This window comes from Natrix helvetica (genome assembly GCF_964273705.1).
Source record: "Natrix helvetica genome assembly, chromosome: 2".
In the NCBI taxonomy this organism is placed as follows: domain Eukaryota; kingdom Metazoa; phylum Chordata; class Lepidosauria; order Squamata; family Natricidae; genus Natrix; species Natrix helvetica.
This window is the reverse complement of record NC_138552.1, coordinates 200,276,693-200,297,795: the sequence shown is the minus strand read 5'-3', so window position 1 is coordinate 200,297,795 and position 21,103 is coordinate 200,276,693. Positions and strand designations below refer to the sequence as shown.

The following is a 21,103-nucleotide window of genomic DNA, read 5'->3' as shown; positions in this document are numbered from 1 at the left end:
ATTTCCCTCAAAGAATGGTCTTCAGAGTGGCATTGTAAAGTGATGCATGTGGCATGAAACAAAACAAAACTTCACTTTTCATATTGAAGGGCTCTGATCTGGCAATGAAAGAGACCATGACTAATCATAGTGCCTCTACGAATAGCACTTCAACTTATATACTGCTTCTTAGCGTTTTACAGCTTTCTCTAAACGGTTTACAGAGTCAGCATATTGCCCCCAACAATCTGGGTCCTCATTAATCCTCAATTTACAACCACAATTAAGCCCAAAATTGACCCCTAAGTGAGGCAGTAGTTAAATGAGTTGTGCCTCATTTTACGACCTTTTGCCACAGTTGTTAAGCGAATCACTGCAATTTGCTTGTCAGAAGCCACCTGGAAAGATTACAAATGATAGTCACATGACCCAGGGACAGTGTAACCATCATAAATACATGCCAGTTGTCAAGTGGCTGAATTTTGATCATGTGACCGCCACCATGCTGCAATGGTCGTAAGTGTGAAAATCAGTCCTAAGTCACTTTTTTCAGTGCCGTTGTAATTTCAAATGGTCACTAAACAAATGGTTATTAGTGATGGACTACCTGTAGAATGGTTCCATGCTTGGAACCATTAAGAATGGAAATGAAAATAGAATAGCCAATGTAATGCCCTTATGTAGATGTATGGAATATGATCTACTTACTAGTCATACCTCAAAATGGTATTATGGAAGGGGGAAAAGTATGAAATAGCACATCTTCAAGAAAAGATTGCAGCACTGGGGACACTTTAGCTTGGAAATGAAAGGAGCAAAAAGGGAGAGATAATACAGATACCGTGTTTCCCTGAAAATGAAACCCGGTCTTATATTATTTGGGTTCCAAAATAAGCACCAGGGCTTATTTTGGGGGGAAGTCTTCTTTTTTTTCCATGTATGGAGGCTCACTTCTCATGCAGGAAGCTGCGTGGTGCGCCAATGCTGCCTCTGCAAGACGGGAGTGGTGGAGTAGCCCTATATTCCCTGCACAGCTTATCTCAGGTCCCCCACAGCCAAGCTATAAACACCCCGACAACTGCCTTGTGGTGGCAGCACCAATGTCCATGTCCAGCAGGACCCTGCATGGCTGCTGGCCCACTTCTGCTTGGTCACAATGGCAACGGAACAAGAGGCCAAGCGACACGCCGGTGCCGCAGTCCCAAAGTGAGGCAGGGGGATGGAGCTGCCTCACACACTCTGCGCTGGCTTACCACAGGCCCGCCACAGCCAGGTCATCCACACCTTGACACTTGCCTCACCTTGTGGGTGCAGCACCGATGTGTCACTTGGCCTCCTACTCCATTGCAGCTATGAGCAGAAGTGGACTGACGGCCATGTGGGCTCCTGCTTGATATGCCTATTGGTGCTGCCGCCGTGAGACAGTTGTCCAGGCATGGATGGCCAGGCTGCGGGGCCGTGAGATAAGCCGATCCAGGGTATGTGTGGAAGCTCCACTTTCTCACCTATATGGGCAGCATATGTAGTGTTGGCACCGTGAGCAATCATATGGAATGGACGGGAGGCCTACTATGCAGGCTCTTAAGTAGTGCTTATTTTGGGGGTGGGGCTTATATTAGGCACACACGTAAAATGATAGGGCTTATTTTCGGCATAGGTCTTTCTTTTGGGGAAACAGCATATGAAATCACATGTGATATATGCAACATCTGATGAGAGATGCTTTTATCATTGTGTCACAGAATTTGTTTGTTTATTTATTAATTTTATATGCTGCCCATCTCACCGATAAGGTAACTCTGGTTAGAAGTGTTAGAATTCAAGGTTGTCTACTAAGCTTAAATGCAGGGAGATTCTGATTTACAGCGCAGAGCTGAGCTGTAAAATTGACTGTGAACAGTTGTGGTAGGAGACAGGCAATTTAAATGACTTTAAAAGTGGATTGAAAGTTGCATGGAGTATCAGGTCTCAAAAAGGTGCTTTCTCAAAAGGCATTTGGACTATTTTTTCCCTTGAGAAAGAAGACATTTAGCTTCTCATCCAAAAGCTTCATCGATTCTTGGATGAGGAGCGAAACATCTTCCTGAAGGAACAAACATAGTCCAGTTGCCTTTTTGAAAAAGCACCTTTCAGATACTCATGAAGACTGAGACTCTCCATAGTCATGGAAAATCAAGCTATCAATAACTAATGCTAACTGCATTATTGTTTAAATAAGTCCTTAAATACGGTTACTGAGAAGCAACTGTGGAAGGGGTTGTGTTGGGTTGTGTTCCAGTTGTTTGTCATGTGACACAACGTGCAAGCTTAGGCTGCCATATGGCCTGATGTAGCAGGACTCTGTTTGCCTTCTTATATTAACAATGCAATTATATACGTATTTAATTCACCTAGACACCTATATATTTAATTATCTTCAAGTAAGATTCATCAAATTTAATAACTTGTCATAAGTTATTAGACAGATTTTAGGTAGCACTTATTCTGGAAATATGAAAACGATTGGAATGATCTGTCAGTAATATTTTAGTATTTATTTGCTGTTTACTTCATGTTAAAATGTATTTCATAGATTAATTATTTGACAGCCGTAATTTAATGATGAATTTTTGGTACGTTTAACAGGAAAAAGACAGCAGTGACTGAAAAGTTTGTGCTAGGGTGCCCTCCAATGGCTTCCAGTATGCTGTCAGTTTCATACCATAGAAGGGGAAAGTGCTCTTTTGGCCATAGGAGATCAGGGGGTTATCTTCATCATACATTCTTTGTGGTTGATGACCGTTCCATGAATTACATGGAGTTCCTGTGTGATTCATGACCTTCGAAACCCAGATGGTCCTCCCAGAGTTTTTTTTTTAAGAGAACAGTTGAACTGGGTTTATAATTTTAATGAGATGCAATCCATTTAAATGAAGTAGCTACCTATCTTTCTTCAAATAATTGATAGTGTCCTACTTAATATGCTGTAAGTATTTCAAGAATAAAATTTCAGCTTTTTTGTATACTTTGATAACCTTCCCACACCCACTTACGTTTACAGACTCAGAGTTTGGAAATGATAGCATGGCCATATTTGGGAATCCCTAAATATTGAATAGGGACGTGGTGGCTCAGTGGTTTTGATGCTGATCTTGTCGATCAGAAAGGTCAGCAGGTCGGCGATTCAAATCCCTAGCATCGCGTAATTTGTCCCAGCTTCTGCCAGCCTAGCAGTTCGAAAGTATGTAAAAATGCAAGTAGAAAAATAGGAACCACCTTTGGTGGGCAGCTAACATCGTTCTGTGTGCGTTTGGCATTTAGTCATGCTGGCCACATGACCATGGAGACATCTTCGGACAGCGCTGGCTCTTCGGTTTTGAAGTGGAGATGAGCACTGCCCCCTAGAGCTGGGAATGACTAGCACATATGTGCAAGGGAAATCTTTACCTTAAATATTGAATTAACTTTAATTGTTTTGTAAAAACGCAACCTCAGGTTCATTCAATACTTTTGTTTTATATAGTCTGAGGGAGGATTTTATTCCTCTAACATATCCTCACCTTATCTTCCTTCTTAAAAATAAGGACAAAATGACTCTGGAGCATTTTTCAGGTATCAGGCATTAAAAATTCTCATTTCTTATAAAAATTGAAAGATTTCATAAAGACGTATTAGTCATCTATTCTAATTTTGTTTCTTTTTAGCATTTCAAAATTTGAAGAACGATGCTGTTTCCTGTATGTACTACACAATTCAGATGACTTCCAAATCTACTTCTGTACAGAAAATCACTGCAAAAAGTACGTGTTGATTCCTATTTCATATTTTAAAAGATAAAATACGCTATTTTTACATCTGCCATGTTATTATTTGAAAAAGCATTTTAAAATCCACTATGGCATGAAAAGTAATTGCATTATTTACTGAGAATGTTTAGCAGTTTAATTTCAGCTTCTGAAGTTTTTAAGCAGTAGCATTCACTTTGTATCTATGAAATGCATTCATGCTGTTTTTTGCCTGGCTGACTTTTTCTGGGCTCAGAAGCTAAGTAAAGTCAAGTCTGGTTGGATGAGAGACAACCAGGGAACATCATTGTTGCGGTAAAGCCATCCAGGTCTATACTAAATCTTCCAAATATCTACCCATTCAAATTTGTTTCTGTATTTTGAAGATTTAAATTAAATTGTCTTCGTTTTGAAGGGCTTCTGTTATGGATTATGCCCACTGTTACATAATCTTTCCTATACCTCAGTGTGCATTCCATAACTTTTTCTTTGCAAACATTTAGGAACAGATATGAAACTTAAAAAAGAATTGTTTACCGTATTTTTCAGAGTATAAGACTCACCGGAATATAAGACGCACCAAGATTCTGAAGAGGCAAATTATTAAAAAAAAGGTTTTGCACTCTGCAGACCTCCCAAAAACAGCTCGTTTTGCACGAAAATGAGCCCGTTTCCCCCCCCCCCCAAAAGGGCATGAATAGTCTTTAGGAGTCTTGTAGGGTGCTCCTGAGGGGCGGGGGAGCCCAAAAACAAGCCTGTTTTTTGCTCATTTCTGCCCTCCCCAGCAGCACTATGAAAGCCTCCTAAAGGCCATTTTGGTGAAGGGGCGGAGTTCCGGCAGGCAAAAAATCCTATATTCAGTGTATAAGACGCACCTAGATTTTCAGCCTCTTTTTTGAGGGGAAAAAGGTGTGTCTTATACTCCGAAAAATATGGTAAATCCAAAATTAGATTTCAATTTATATTAAAACCCCTCTTTCTCAAGTGACATAACCACCATACATATCAGGGATAGTATTCACTTACCTTCCCTACCGGTTTGCAAATGTGAGCGTGTGCGTGCTCTCAGCCTTCTGCTCATGCGCTTTGGCTAAAAAAAGGGCCTAAATGGGATGCCATAGCTATTTCCGCTACCAGTTTGGGTGACCCGGTCTGAACAAGAATATCACCTCTGATAGGTATATTTTCAAATGATGTAACCATCATACATAATAAGGTCAGTGCTTGTTTATTATATTTATCCTATTCTTTCTCAATAATTCAAGGCATTATACATGCTTCTTCCCTTTCCATACTTGTTATTTTCACACCAACCCTGTGAATTATTGTGAGCTGAGGAATAGCGATTATTTTAAAGACATTCAGTGATCTTTAAAGCTGTCTGGGGATTTGAGTCAGGGGATCCCTTGTTTTATTCCAATATTCTAACTCTTACTATATGCTGGGTATGGTTGGATTTACCAAAACAATATGCAGAATTGTATATTGAGGTACAAGGTACAGTCTGAAGGGGATATATCAAAACATGCCCAGAATCTCTTTTGTGAATCATAACTGGTATCAATCAGAGTCTGCTGTGATTGCTAATCACCAAGTTTTACTCTGCCCATTGTTCTTTTCTTCTATATGAATTCTGTTTATCTTTGGCAGATTTTTTGAAATGGTTAATAGCATCACTGAAGAAATAGGAAAAAGCACAGAGGAAGGTGAATGTGATGGAGATTCTCTGGAGGTAAAGACAACTGTGTATTCTTCCTATTTTTCATATTTTAAAAAACTGAGCTCCGTAGTAAGTTCCTCTTCATACCTATAACCTTACCTGCTTTCTAGACTTTCTTCTTGATGCTGCTGTATTTCAAGCATTTGTTAGCAGGAACAGAGGCTATCGTAATTTACAACCTCATGTATCTTTTGCAGTACTACAATAACTCATTACGGAGAAAAAAGCAAGCCATATTCATGTATAAATCTGTTTCAGAGAGATGAACATTTTAAAGGGTTGTTCAAACTCTATATTATGCATTGTTATTTGATATTTAATCATCTGTTGAGCATATAGGTAATCCTTGTTTAGCAACCACAATTGGTACTCCCTTGCTAATCAGTGCAGTCACTAAGGGAAACATAATGTGGCCATGATGGACTTATGACATCACTTCCAATTAGATAATGCATCGAGTCACCGCAGGTTGTTAAGCAAAGTATCAAAAAATCAAAAGATTGCAACTTGTGATTTTACTGCAAGTTTGTCCAATGTTTGTCGGAAGCTGGTAGTAAAGCACACAAATGGCAATTATGTGATTATAAAACATAGCAAGGTTGCAAAAGCCCATCAGTTACAAAGTGTCTGGTTATGTGTGTTGATCATATATCCACAGGGACATTGTAGCAGTTGTAAATATGAGTTCTGGTCATAAAGTTATATTTTTAACACTGTCATAACTTTGAACAATCATTAAACAAGGCAGTGTGTTTAACTATTGGCTGCCACATAGATGTTTCGATCTTTTTTTAAAACATTAAGAAGGTGAAAATATGGATCAGTGGAAAACAAATGGAAGTTAAATTTTTAAACAGAAATTGTCTTATAAATAATCCTATTTCATGACTGCTTCATTTAGTGACTGTTCATAGTTACAACAGCAATGAAAAGAAACTTTACAACCAGTCCATGTATTTAGGGCTTTTGCAGGTGTGTAAAGCAAGGGAAAGTTGAAGTAAGATCATACGCACAGTCGAGGTTTCACTTAACAACCTCTTTGCTTAATGAGTGAGTTGTTGGTCCCAGTTATGGTCACTAAATGTGGACTACCTTTTAAAAGATTCCTCTCCTCCCGGGAATGCTAATTCACCATTATGAAGTATAGATTAAAAAAAAAGATAAAGTATAGATTAAAAAAAATAAACACAGATTACACAAAGGCACAGGCCTGACATTTAGATAGGATGTTGATTGTCCTTGGTTTGGCCACTGTTGAATCACATCTTCCCAAAGGATTACAGTATTTGTGTTTGACACATAACAGAATGACATATCCCTTCCCTTTTGTGTATTTTTTCTTGTTATAGTATGATTATGAATATGATGAAAATGGTGATCGAGTCATTCTGGGGAAAGGCACTTACGGCATAGTTTATGCAGGACGAGATCTGAGCAATCAAGTCAGAATTGCCATAAAAGAAATCCCAGAAAGAGATAGCAGGTATAGTAATAGTGAATGCTGACAGATGCTGCTATATTTACAATTACACGGCTAATGCTCACCAGGGTTCTGTTGGAAAAACTAATAATAGATCTCCAAAGGTGTTCCTTCTTTTGAGAAGCACTTCCTTCTCAAACAGTAGATATATCAACCGTAGACAATCATAAAAGAGTCCTGATAGGTGCTGTTGAGCCATCTCAGCAATAGCAGTAGCACTTAGACTTATGTACTGCTTCACAGTGCTTTGAAACCCTCTCTCAGTGGTTTACAGATTCAGCATATTGCCCCCATTTTACTGACCTAGGAAGGAAAGAAGGCTGAATGAACATTGAGCCGGTCAGAATCGAACTGTCGAACAGCTGACAGCCAGCAGTCAGTAGCCTGCAATACTGCATTCTAACCACTGTGCCACCATGGCTTTTTCATAATGGTATGAAAGAAGTCTTTCTGTCCTTGTTCACATCACAAAGCTGTGTATAGGTTTCTGCAGCTGGGCCCAGAGACTCAGGAAGCAGAATTAGACATGAAAGACAATTGCTGCATGAATACAAAATGCTTAATTATAGGTCACTCAAACATGTGGTATTTGTATCTATGCAGTGTGTTTAGTAAGCCTAGCTGGATTTAATATTGGTTAGTTATTTTATGGCTATTTATGTTCTCTTAGCTTCTGGTCCAGTGGCTAAGTGCTTTCTGAATGTATGTGTAAAAAAAAAAGTACCTTAGGAGATTATGAAATATTAACACACATTTCCATTTCCCATCCCTTTTGGCAGCGGATGATTTGAAGCACAGAAATTGCATGGGTGTTCTTAATCCTTTCATTTAGCTGGCCATCTGGTCAAACAGAGAGATTAGACTCTTTTGCAGATTTCCTGAAGTGTATTTATCCTCACTCATTTGCATGTGGAACTTTGCTGGGGGGGAAAAGTGGGAAAAATGCACTTTTAAAGCATTAAATATTTTTTGTTCTCCCCCCCCCCCCAACTCTTTTCTTCTTACTGTCCTCTCCTACAGCAGCTTTTGTCTAACAAGACCAGTGATAATTTTGCCTACACATGCTTCCTTTTAATGCTTCAGGGACTTGATCTATATCAGTGATGGCTAACCTTTTCCCCATCGCATGCCAAAAGCAGGGGGAGCACAGGGGGGTTGTCCGTGGGCATACCCACACCCATAATCCTATGTGTATGACCCCCCACATGCATGCACATATGACCTCCACCCTCCACCCACTTTTGGCCCACGATGGACCCGTTTTCTGCACTCCCCAGGCTCCGGAGGCTTTCTAAGAGCCTGGGGAGACGAAAACAGCCTCCCCTGCCCTCTCCAGAGGCTTCCCTAAAGCCTCCGGAGGGCAAAAAATGGCCCTATGCAATGGGGCAACCCAGAAGTTCGACAACGGACTTCGGTTTGCACGTTGGGTTAAAATAAATTAACTCAGTTTTTAAAAATCATATCAAATTCAGTCCTCTGTCTCTCATGTCTAGTTAACTTTGTAATGTGAATAGGGTCAGAATTTCATACTATAGAAAGTTGTGTGTATATAATTGCAAAAATCCAAGCTTTATAATCTCTGAGACAGTTCCACTGGTGGCTAAAATTTGTGAAAATAACAGTCCGGTCGGTACTCACAAATCTTGATAATGAGTGCTAAAACTTGATAATGAGTGCTAAAATGAGTGGCAGTTAGCCATTTTAATAGTTGTAGTTCAGTATCTGGAAAAACCAAGATAGAGAAAACTGACTAACATGAACAACTATTCAGATAGATAAGTGGGAATAACAAAACTTAGATGATGGTGTACTGTAAAATTGACTCAGAATCTTAACTTTGCCAGAAAAGCAGAAAAATATGATTCAAAACTGAACCTGTTTCAATGGAAAGGAAAAATTGCTATTGCACTTAAGCAAACATCCATGGTTGACATGTCCTATAAAACACCCATTTCAAATTTATATTGGATTACACCACCAAAAATATGAGATGGAGCTGTATTTTTCTGTACTAGTAAGTTGTTGATTTAGTCAGCTTTCATGCCTTCTGCCTTGCTATTTGTTCTGAGTTATCAATTTTTGGGAATATATTTCCTTTGTACCAACATTAACTAGACAATTTCCTGTGGGTTTTTTTTTACTTTAAAGTACTGCCATCTGTGAATTATTGTGGGTTTATTTATAAACTGAGTACTATGTAATAAATTGCATGGGATGAAAACTATGGGACTGAATCACTCTAATCTACTTTTTCTTTTAGGTATTCTCAGCCTTTACATGAAGAAATAGCTTTACACAAACACCTCAAACACAAGAACATTGTTCAGTATCTTGGTTCATTTAGTGAAGATGGATTTATTAAAATATTCATGGAACAGGTACCAGGAGGTAAAACATTTCTAGGTTTAAAGAATTAATATGCATTTTTATTCAAATGTTTGCCATTGAGGTATTTTCTGTCAACCTAGGACTACTACTCCCAGAATTCCTCACTAGTTGCTAGGTCAGCAAGTTTGTTATAGAAGGTTTTTCTTCATTAACATTTAGAAGGTTGATGTTGTGTGAAATATTGTCTAGAATTCACAAAATTTGCTTTTCAATTCACTAATCAGTGAGATAAAAGCAATAAAATGTAACATTTTGAAGTAGAATAAACCTTTTGTTTTATATTAAGAAAAAAAATGGAACTAGTTCTGCAATAATGTTTGTAATAAACTGTATCCATTGATGTCTATCTACGGATACCAAGTTTCTTCCAATACATTCTTGCATCTTTCCTCTGCACACATCTAGGTTTACTCTGTAGGGTTGAGGGAATTCAGGTGGGTTTCGGCAGAGGAGGAAAAGATAAACTGTTGTACATATAGAACTCTATCTGCTTGAGTTTGCATTTAACCTGGTATTGATAATCAGAATATTTTTTGTTACAGAAGGTCCTAGTGTTATAATAAACACTTTCCCATTTTTTAAGGAAATCAAGTAGGAGCTGCTATTTACTCTTAGCATTTGTCTCATTTGAAACAATTTTTCTTTATATTACAGGCAGCCTTTCAGCTCTTCTGCGATCAAAATGGGGACCATTGAAAGATAATGAACAGACAATTGGTTTCTACACCAAACAGATTCTTGAAGGATTAAAATACCTCCATGATAATCAAATTGTGCACAGAGATATAAAGGTGGGAATTGCTGTGTACTTTAAATTGTACATAATACAATTTCTTTGCAGAAAGAACTGTTATGAATGAATGTAAAATTATTTTATGAATATGAAATTAGTCCAACTTTTCTCTGAAAGGAAAAAAGTCTCAATGCCCATTTGATCATAGTAAATAGAGAAATCTGAACAGATAGCCACTAATAGGAATGCATTGGAACTGATTTAATTCTTAGTATTTTAGGATTAATGGATGATATGAAATAATGGTGGATAAGATGTTTGCAATTTAGTGGGGTAGTCTAGTTGAAATTCTCATCTGAATTCAGCCTTGTTTTAGTTGTGGAAACCTTCAAAAGGTTTTGGAAAAAGCACGGTGTCTGTCAGACACAAAGAACCAGAATGACACTGGAACTTGATCAGAGAAATACGTTTATTGCTACTCACCCATTTACAAGAATCTTGCCAGACTAACTGCACTCACTACTAACAGCTAGCAATTAGATAAGCGCTGCAAGATTTAGGGAGGGTCTGTTTTTTGCCATTTCTTCCCTTTCAATGATTTCAGGTTAGCTAATCTCCCTCGACTTCAGCTGCAGATTCCACCACAGTGTCTGATTCATGTCCTTTTAAAATGGATAGCATTGATGTAGCATAAAAATTGGTAAGATGCAGTTATCTAAAGAAATAGTGATGCACAGAACATACCTGACTTCTGATTATTTTAACCAATCCCCTTTTCTATATTAATTTACATCAGGGATCAGAAATCTTTTCAAGATTTCTGGCGGAATTCTCACATTAATCAATTTGTATGAGTGAGTGAGGGGTTATATACCCTTGATGATGGATAGTATCAAATACGAAGGGTTCATGAGATGTGGCTTACTGTTCTGTCACTTTTCCACCCCATTTATTCATTTTTCTATCTTTCATACGTTTTGCCTCAAACACTTTTTTTTGCATATATTGCAATTCACTGTCCTTTTTCTAATATAACCAAGTGCTATGGCTATGCTACCATGAGGGAGTTCTTGACTGATGGAACAGAGGGAAACCCAAATGATTCCAAAAAAGATTGGAGAACTTTTCCTTCTTTGTCCTGGGAATTGTTGCTGATGTGAACATATGTTTCATATGTTCTTCACATGAAAATAGAAATTTTACACAAATCAACTGATTTTTCAACCAGGCTTCAAGTAATTCCTCTCTTATGCTCTTGCTTTGTAATAGTTTTGTTACATCTTTCAATTCTTATAAGAGACAGTAGAGGGAGGAAGACAAAGTAAAATCTATTAAGTGACTTTGTCTACCATTTGCCAATTATATTGGTAAACTTCACCAAAGCACTACGAGTATTAACTTCTGTAACAATAGAACGGAATGCTAGAATTCTGATACCTGTAACTTCCAGCATCTGGCTATGCTTCCTAAAAATACTGCAGATGTTCAACAACATCTGCAATGCCACAGTTTTCCTAGCCCAGATTTATTACGTGTTAAGAAATTATGTTGATAAAAAAAATAATTAAAACCACACAATATTAGGTAAAGAAAATAATTTTTCCCTACAGTTTTTGAATTGCCCCTTTTTATTGTCTCCCCACCACCACTGTTTTAGAAGGTACTTAGAGATACTAGTTCAGTATTCAGGAATGAGGGGGTCATCAGAGACATAATATAGTGTCAAAGGTATAGCAACATCTATTTCATTCATAATCATTTTTCAGCATTCATTTCAACTGCAGATTGTTTTGTGATGTCAGTCATAAGGTGAAACTGTGATCTCAAATGTTCTCTTCCCCCAGGGGGATAATGTTCTTATCAACACATACAGTGGAGTGTTAAAGATTTCAGATTTTGGCACATCAAAGAGGCTTGCTGGAATCAATCCTTGCACTGAGACTTTCACAGGTATGTTCTAAATCTGAAAGCATATTGTAAAGTTCCCTAATTTCAATGTCAGGAAGAATGTTCATAAATTAAACATAGTCTTTGGGATTCCTAGTGGATATAACATGCCCATTTTATTTGCCTTGGTTAGGAAAAAAAATACCCTCTCTCTGCAGTGCTTTAACTGTATGCAAATCTTAAAAAGTGTAAATTAAGAAAATTTACATTAGAAAATATGTTCATGACATAGTCCACATAAGTAGAAATAATCATCTGTTGATATGCATAGCAATCTCCATTGTTATCAGCAATATTCTTGATAATTGATTTAGAACAGTGGTTTTCGACCTGTGGGTCATGACCCCCTTGGGGGTCGAAAGACTCTTTCACAGGGGTTGCCTAAGACCATCGGAAAACACATATTTTAGATGGTCTTAGGAACCAAGAAACCTGTGTGCCAGTGTTTGGAGCCAGGGGAGCAGTGGTGGCGGCGGGCGCTGCCTTGCGAAAGGGAGAGGCTACCTGACAGGAGCGGCGGCACGAGGACAGCCAGCAACCAGCCAATTGCGACACGAGAGGCACTGGTGGGCAGATCAGATGGCTGCGCTGGACAAGGGGAGGGGAGAGAATGGAGCACGCAAGCGCCGGCAAGGCAATGCCCTTAGAGTTGGCCGGGCCGGGCTCGGTCTCCCAGCTGTGAGCGGAGGGGAGGGGATGCCAGGAAGAAGGAGCCAAGAACCGAGGAGGGAAGGATGGTGACGATGTCCCTTCAGTCTGCAGCCTCCTCCTCGGAGACTCGGAAGTTCATGCGGGCTCTCTGCAGCAGCTGGCTCCAGACGTTCGGGATTTCCCTTTTCTGTAAAAACCTCCGTTCATTTACAAGGAGACCCGCCTTCGTTTCCTTTCCACAATATCTATGAATGAATGAGTAATTGGAAAACTTGGGAGTGAGAGGATTCCAGGAGTTTAGGGGCGGAGGGGGAAAAAGGTAGCTGTCACAAAACATCTTCAGCAGCCTCTTTGAAAAAAAAATAAAGCACTACATCTTTTTAGTTTTAAGTTTTAAGCTTCCATGCTTAGAATAGAATGGAATGGAATAGGAAAATGGAATGGGAATAGGAATGAAATAGGAATAGAATGAAATAGAAATAGAAATGTTTATTGGTGAAGTGTGATAAGACACACAAGGAATTTGTCTCCAGTGCACCAAATCACAGTGTACATATAAACAAGAATAAGTCATAGGTCATAATGATAGTTACAGTCATTAGTTACAACAACAATTGATAAATCATAAAGAACCAGTAGGACAAGCTGAAAAATAGGGGGGGATATCCAACCTAGTACTGTATTTCTCTTTGACCCATTTTTTTTTTACAGTCTTTCTTCTCTTTTTTATTTTATTTTGTTACCAACTGAAATGTTTATGGACTTTTTGTAACAAGGTTAGAGATTATATTATATTATATTATATTATATTATATTATATTATATTATATTATATTATATTATATTATATTATATCATATTATATTATATTAATTATATATATTATTTTCATTAGCAAACCATTTCACAATATATAATTACATATTGTTTTTGTGATTAATCACTATGCTTTAATTATGTTCAATTTGTAATAATAAAAGTACATCCTGCATATCAGATATTTACATTACGATTCATAACAGTAGACATTTAAACTATCAAATGTGCCATATAAATATTAAATAAAGTGACAGAAATGTACATGTAAAATCTGAGAATTCATTGTATGTGCCTTCTTTCAATTTGTTATTAAATATGCATACAATACATCTGTTTTTCACAGGTACTCTTCAGTATATGGCACCAGAAATAATTGATAAAGGACCAAGAGGTTATGGAAAGGCTGCAGATATCTGGTCCTTAGGCTGTACAATTATTGAAATGGCCACAGGAAAGCCTCCATTTTATGAACTAGGAGAACCACAAGCAGCCATGTTTAAGGTTAGTTTAGATAATTACATTTTCCTGAAAAGGAAAACGGAAAATAAATTATGTCAAGGCTGTGTTGAAAAAAACAAGATGATATGATAATTGGCTAGAGGGGGAATGTTACAGCATATTTTGTTAATATATAGATTCAACTGAAGATGAAAACATACCATAGAAAACAAAATGCTAAAATGTTATTTGGATTATCTTTTAAAATAATATCTATCAAAGAACAAAAGACTGTTCTAAGATCCATCAGCTAATGCTATTTTTGATGTGGAAACAAAAGAGAGCACTTCAAAAGATGAACGATCTGCTTCTGTGGTGTTGTTTTAATTTGATTTTCATCTGCATTTATTAGGTTGGAATGTTCAAAATACATCCTGAGATTCCAGAATCCATGTCAGTGGAGGCAAAAGCTTTTTTGCTGAGGTGCTTTGAACCTGATCCAGACAAGAGGACCTGTGCTAATGAGCTTCTTGTAGACGAGTTCTTAAAAGTCACCAGCAAAAAAAGAAAGTCACAGTCAAAACTAACAGGTGAAGAAATCCAACTGTTCTACTTGGGAGATCTTAGATTATTAGAAGTCATTATTAACAAAGCCAGGTTACTTGACAGTCTTTTCCGAATGTCAAGTCAGTACCCACTAACTGATATGGTTTTGGAGTAATGAGTTTTGCCAAATGTTTTTAGAATATTACATAAGTGTGTGTGTGTTGCGTAAATACAGTATCTCCATTCTTTTAGTAGAAATTGGACATTACAAAGTTTAACTGCATTGGAGCCCTATTATATCAAGTTTCCTTGTTTGACTTGAGCAATTCTGAATGTTACATTATTTTTGTTTTATTTTCGCAGCCCTGACAGCTGGATCAAATGGTAAGTTTAGCAATTAATATTTTTTCTGAGATGCTTTAAAATGTTCTGATAGGTTTAACTCACAAGAAATAAAGCTATAAATATATGTAACAAGAAGACATTTCTGAGAAATATTGCAAAAAAAAATCATTTGATTATACATATATTAAATATCTCTCTCACACACAGAGACACATGTGTGTGTGTCTGTCTGTCTATATCTATCATCTATCTATCTATCTATCTATCTATCTATCTATCTATCTATCTATCTATCTATCTATCTTTCTTGATATACTAGAAATTTTATTTTTCTTCTCCAATAATGCAGAGTTGAAAAGGCAACTGATACATTATAACTACCCCAACCTTGTTAAAAGTGAAATACAGTAATATATTAATACTCAACTGCTTTAAAATAGTTAATACAATTCTTTCATCCAAGAAAACTCCTGGAGGTCTTAGTATATAGAATATATATTTATATTCAATTTTTAGAGTTTGCTCTCCATATATATTTGGTACTCAATGCATTTTGACGTGGAAATTTTGCCCCAGTATTCATTTTTTGTTTGGTACTCAATGCATAATTTAGAACTTGTTATGTCGGCTACCTTGTGACTTTTATGTTATTCCTTATGGGAAAAAATTATTTGGCACTCATTGTTTTTGGTACTCATAGCATCTCACAGAACCAATTAATGATGAGTACCAAGGTACTACTGTACTTTTTCATACCACAGAGAACTCTTTTCTGCACTCCTGCCATCTTTTGGAATTGTACGCAGTTAATACAATTCTTTCATCCAAGATAATATAACCTCTGGGAGACCTTAGTAGATAGATTATATGCATTGGGGAGAATTGTTACATTCAATTATTTTGTTACAGTTTGCTCTCCATATATATCTTGATCATACTTTATTTCCTGTTTCATTGAGCAGAATATCTTCGAAGCATATCCTTGCCTGTTCCTGTTCTTGTAGAAGACACAAGCAGTAGCAGTGAATATGGTTCTGTTTCACCTGACAATGAGTTGAAACTTGATCCCTTTTCCTTTAAAATGAGAGCCAAATCCTGTGGTGATAAGGAAGGAAAAGGACTTAGGTCTCTTTTTCTAAGGTAATTGTCCAAGTGATATTACTATTAATATTACTATCATTCTTCTTATCGTTCCTATCACCCATCTCCTCCCACTTATGACTGCATGGCTATAGCTTTGTTGCTTGTATCCTTACGATTTATATTGATACTGATTGTTTCCTGATTGCTTATTTGTACCCTATGACTATCATTAAGTGTTGTACCTTATGATTCTTGACGAATGTATCTTGTCTTTTTATGTATACTGAGAGCATATGCACCAAAGAAAAATTCCTTGTGTGTCCAATCACACTTGGCCAATAAAAAATTCTATTCTAGTCTATTCTAGTCTAGTCTATATCCATGCTAGGTTATGAAAAAGAAAATCATTTTTTAAAAAGGGGTTTCTTCATGATAGTTTTTACTGTTAAATATTCACAGCATCCCAGATGAGAATTTTGAGGATCACAGTGCTCCTCCTTCACCAGAAGAGAAGGATTCTGGCTTTTTTATGCTAAAAAAGGACAGTGAACGAAGAGCTACCCTTCACAGAATTCTAACAGAAGACCAGGATAAGGTAGTGAGAAATCTGATGGAAGCCTTAGCTCAGGTAAAGAAACATGTGTAATATGTTTAGCATTATTTTAAAAACAAAATACATTGGATAGTATGTTGGGATCAAAACATATTGCAAGTTTATGTAATATTGTAGTGACATATTTCTTTACAGGTGATCATCGGCAGGTTTTTAGGAATCCTGCAGAGAATAAATATATTTAAGTGCAAATAATTGCAAGATTAAACTATAGTTGTACCTTTACTTATCTGCCATTAATGCTTACTAATGTAATGGTTTTATGCCTGAGATATCCCTTCTGAAAATGTTATTGGGAATTATGCAGAAAAATAATGAATCCCTGACAATTAGATATATTCTGATTATCCAAACCAGAAACAATTTTTCTATATATTTGTCAAAATAAGGCGTAGAAGAGTTAAATACTGTACAAGTTTCTGCATTGTTAATATTATTTTGGGGTTTTCTGTTTTTACCAGTCATCATTGGTAGTATTTATAAATGAATGGCAAAATTTTAGGTTATCTTGATTTTATAAAAAATAAAGTAACAAAGTCAAATTATGCAGTAGATATGCAGTGACAAATGTTGCTGAAATAGTTTGAGAACGTTATTCAGAATCACTTATTTCTGTATATTTTATATCAATACAGAAAAAGTATTATTGGTATAAGTGTTACAGTGTAATCAATTAAAAATTTAAAAGACAACTGTAAATAGGAATGTTACACTTTTGGATGTAACAATTGTTTAATGCAATTGTCCATAGTTTTCAGGCTTTTTTTTAAAGTTTATGGCTTTTAAGACAACAATTGAAGTCATTTTGGAAGATCAGGACTAGAAAAAGGCACATTGAGAGTATGGTTCTCCTTTGGGTTCCAAACTGTCAGAAGAATCAGTTTTATTTCACATGCACAAATTTTAATCAAAGACCACTTGAAACAGCTAATCTGAAGAATATGAGAGAGGTGTGTGTGTGTGAAATTTTTGTTAAAAATTTAAAGAGCAGTAATAAGGACTAGTGCAAACTATATTAAAACCGAGAAACAAAAAGGAGAGCAATAACAAAAAAGCTAAAAGTGCAATTAGAAAAGAAAATAGAAGAAAATATGAAAAAAGAGAAAACTATAAAGATACAACGGTATAAAGGAGTGATATTCCACACAGCAACCATAACTACAATTACATTTGAACCTCTCTCTCTAAAGATATATCATGACTCTCTTCTTTCTATAATCTTTTGTGTCTCATCATCAAAACCATAAATCACAACTTCATTTTTTTTTTCATTTTTACACAAGAGGTTTCCAAGTACCAATAAATGTAGATCAGTGTTTCTCAAACTTGGCGACTTTAAGTCCTGTGGACTTCAACTCCCAGAATTCTGGGAGTTGAAGTCCACAGGACTTAAAGTCGCCAAGTTTGAGAAACACTGATGTAGATGTTGTCCTTTCTCTAATCAAAGAAGTTAGTTTGTCTATCTCAGCAAGTTCTGTCCATATCACCAACCGTTCATCCATAGGGGGGAGTGTTCAATCTTTGCATCTTTGTGCATATAGTAATCTCATTTCAGTAATAATATATTGAAGCAATCTTCAGTGGCTTTCCCCCCTAATTGTTTATCCATCGATCCTAAAAGGAAAAATTTGGCTTCATTTGAATATTAATTTTTAAAGCCCTCTGTTATCGATGTATATGTCAAAAACCTTTTAAAAATCTATTTTAGCATTGAATATTTTCCAGAATATTAATATTAATTAATATTAATATTGAAATTAACAAGAGCAGCAGAAACATGGAACTGATAGCAGGTGTTATTAAAAAAAAAAGACAGTGTACAAATAGATTGCTGAAGTTGCATTTTAATAGTTAGACGACACTTAGTTAATTTACTTTGGTATTCCATGATTCAACTGTGTGTATGTTTATGTCAAATCTGAGTTTCCTTGTGGATATATAGATCTGTTCCAGTGCTGTTCAGTCTGAACTATTATGCCAGTGATTCTAATTTTATCATTTCTAGGTCATAACATTTGAATTTACAAGAAAAAAAAATGGAAATGGTTTGCTTCAAAGTAACATTCTCTAGTGACATTTCACATAGAAAGGCATACTTGATATGCTTCCAGTCCCTTTTATGATTCAGTTTTAATTATTCAAAGGCACAGTCCACAATTAATTCTTCCAAGGACTTCTTTTAAATTGTTCCTTCCTCAGACAATTGTAGAGGATGGAAACAATTTAAGCTAATTCTTACTGAAGTGATTTTGCAACCTTTACTAATGTTGACTGAGTTACTGGATGAACAATTTTGTACTCATAATAACTGAAAACAACATTATTATGTTCTCTTCAAATTGAACCTTTGTGATTTACATTATGTTTCTCTCATTGTTCAGAATTTGACATCCTGTTTCCAACAATCCCAATCATAAACTACACTTCAAACAGAATATATATACCGTAGTAATTCTTTCAAATCTCACCTTTACTACACTAGCATTCGTAGTCTATTGTCAGATCAGGGACCATATATAATAGGGGGGTATACATATATCATTAACTGAAGCTTGTTGGTTTTAATGCTCACTTAGTAAACCACAAAAAATATATGTGATACAGTTTTTTGGGGGAAACTTCATTGAAATATATAATTTCATTACAAGATGGGCAGCAAATAAATAAACACATGCAGAATTTGAATAGGGAGCTATAGTCTTAATTTTTATTAATACTGACCAGAGTTGTACAAATGAATTTAGCTATTTTTGTTGTTCTAACAGGGTCCTGAAGAGCTTAAGTTGAAATGGGAACACATTACAACTTTAGTTGCTAGCCTCAGAGAATTTGTAAGATCTACAGATCGCAAAATCATTGCAAATACACTTTCAAAGCTGAAACTGGAGCTGGACTTCGACAGTCATGGCATTAGCCAAGTTCAGTTAGTACTCTTTGGTTTCCAAGATGCAGTAAGTATATTTTGGGCTTGTTGTTTTGCTAATTTTAAGAACATAAGCAATCCTTGTTGAATTGGACCCTTGGCCCATCTAGTCCAGCAGTGGCCAGCCAACTGCATAAGGAAGCCCATTAGTCTCCCAGCATATGAGCTTCAGAGGCATTGACATGGCCATCAAGTCATGAAGAATGTAAACATTTAAAAATGTCTTTAGAAGAGACTATTCAGTTTTGATCAGGGGTGTCAACTCGCGGCCTGCAGGCCGAATGTGTCACATGCTAGCGATGTCCATCACCTGTTTAGCAAAAGGGGGGGAGAAGTCATGATACGTCATGTGATGACAATGTGACGCTGTTAAGTTTCACACCCCTGGTTTAGATGGATTTGTGCATGTGCATCTGTTTAATAATGATAGCTTGAGGCAGAATCCTTCTCCTTCTGTATATTATGGCAAAGAATCTGTTTCTTGGTGAATATGATGCAACTTTCTCTGATCTTTGAGATCTAGAGAAGAAGGGTATCATTCATTTCTCCAGCCCAAATATTGGGAAGAAGAATAGAAACCTTTCACGGCTTTCAAAATTGAATAATAAAAATATTATTAAATATTTGTAGATTTCTAATGTTTGTTTAGGTACTATAGTTGCATACCTTCTATAAAGTGAATGATAGCTTCTTGTTATTGTGTGATGTATATTTGCTAACTCAGAAAAAAAATTGTATTGAAGATTTAATAATGGATTCACACATGTTTAGATATTGTTAAATACGAAAGACTTTGTCTGCATAGAAGATACAGATTATACAGATTGTTTTTTAAGTAACTAAAATAACACATTTTGTGTTATACTGGTTAGTAGAAAGAAATTATAAATTAAGTGAATCCATACAAATGGATACAAATTTGTCTTTCAGAAGTATTTTGTTCTTCAAATATTGATCACTTGTTAGATGATGAACTGATTATTTAGGGAGAGTGTTGGTATATCCAGACTGAATTATCTCCATGATGTTCTTTAAAGATCAATAATAGTTTTGTCATTCTGGTATTTCTTTCAAGGTGAATAAAGTTCTACGAACCCACAATATTAAACCACATTGGATGTTTGCACTGGATAGCATAATCCGCAAAGCTGTGCAGACGGCTATTACTATTTTAGTACCTGGTAAGATATTAGTCACTTTTTAAAATAATTTAACTACTTGCATACTTAATATGGAAGGAATAGCTGCTGGATTTGGCGTACTTTATACATTTGTTTATTCCTGTTCACTTCTGAGCTGTGAATATATGTCAGTATATTTGACTGTTTTACAAGTCCTATGTACGTCTCAGTGTTATCACATATCCTTCCCAGCTAATAAGATGTGGCCAGCCATAGATCAATTTCCAAAGTCTCCAGGTAAGAAACCATGGTTTGCATAGAATAATGTGAACTTGTTTAGGTAAAGCTAGAGTTGCTTCTAGGCAATATGGGTGTGATATAAGTTTAATAAACAAACAAATAAATAAAACTGGGCTTTGATTGAGTATTATTACATCATGCTGTCCGAAATATACAAACAATTGATACTTTGGTTATCATTAGTAGGAATTAGAAGGAATACTATATGTGACATAGCTATAGCTTCTCTATCTTACTAAAGACAATTATGTGA

General features: G+C 36.2%; 1 protein-coding gene across 2 annotated transcripts in view; it reads left to right on the top strand.

Annotated features, from left to right (window-relative positions):
* The window catches only part of MAP3K5 (mitogen-activated protein kinase kinase kinase 5), a 126,521-nt gene that overhangs the window by 91,441 nt on the left and 13,977 nt on the right, over positions 1-21,103 (top strand). For both annotated transcript variants that reach the window (XM_081945096.1, XM_081945097.1), the window contains exons 13-25: positions 3,663-3,758; positions 5,394-5,475; positions 6,813-6,946; positions 9,204-9,331; positions 9,986-10,122; positions 11,909-12,014; positions 13,825-13,982; positions 14,332-14,509; positions 14,829-14,849; positions 15,773-15,950; positions 16,353-16,521; positions 19,272-19,457; positions 20,505-20,610. In XM_081945096.1, coding sequence (XP_081801222.1) covers positions 3,663-3,758; positions 5,394-5,475; positions 6,813-6,946; positions 9,204-9,331; positions 9,986-10,122; positions 11,909-12,014; positions 13,825-13,982; positions 14,332-14,509; positions 14,829-14,849; positions 15,773-15,950; positions 16,353-16,521; positions 19,272-19,457; positions 20,505-20,610 — 1,679 coding nt within the window. The remainder of the gene's footprint in view (positions 1-3,662; positions 3,759-5,393; positions 5,476-6,812; positions 6,947-9,203; positions 9,332-9,985; positions 10,123-11,908; positions 12,015-13,824; positions 13,983-14,331; positions 14,510-14,828; positions 14,850-15,772; positions 15,951-16,352; positions 16,522-19,271; positions 19,458-20,504; positions 20,611-21,103) is intronic.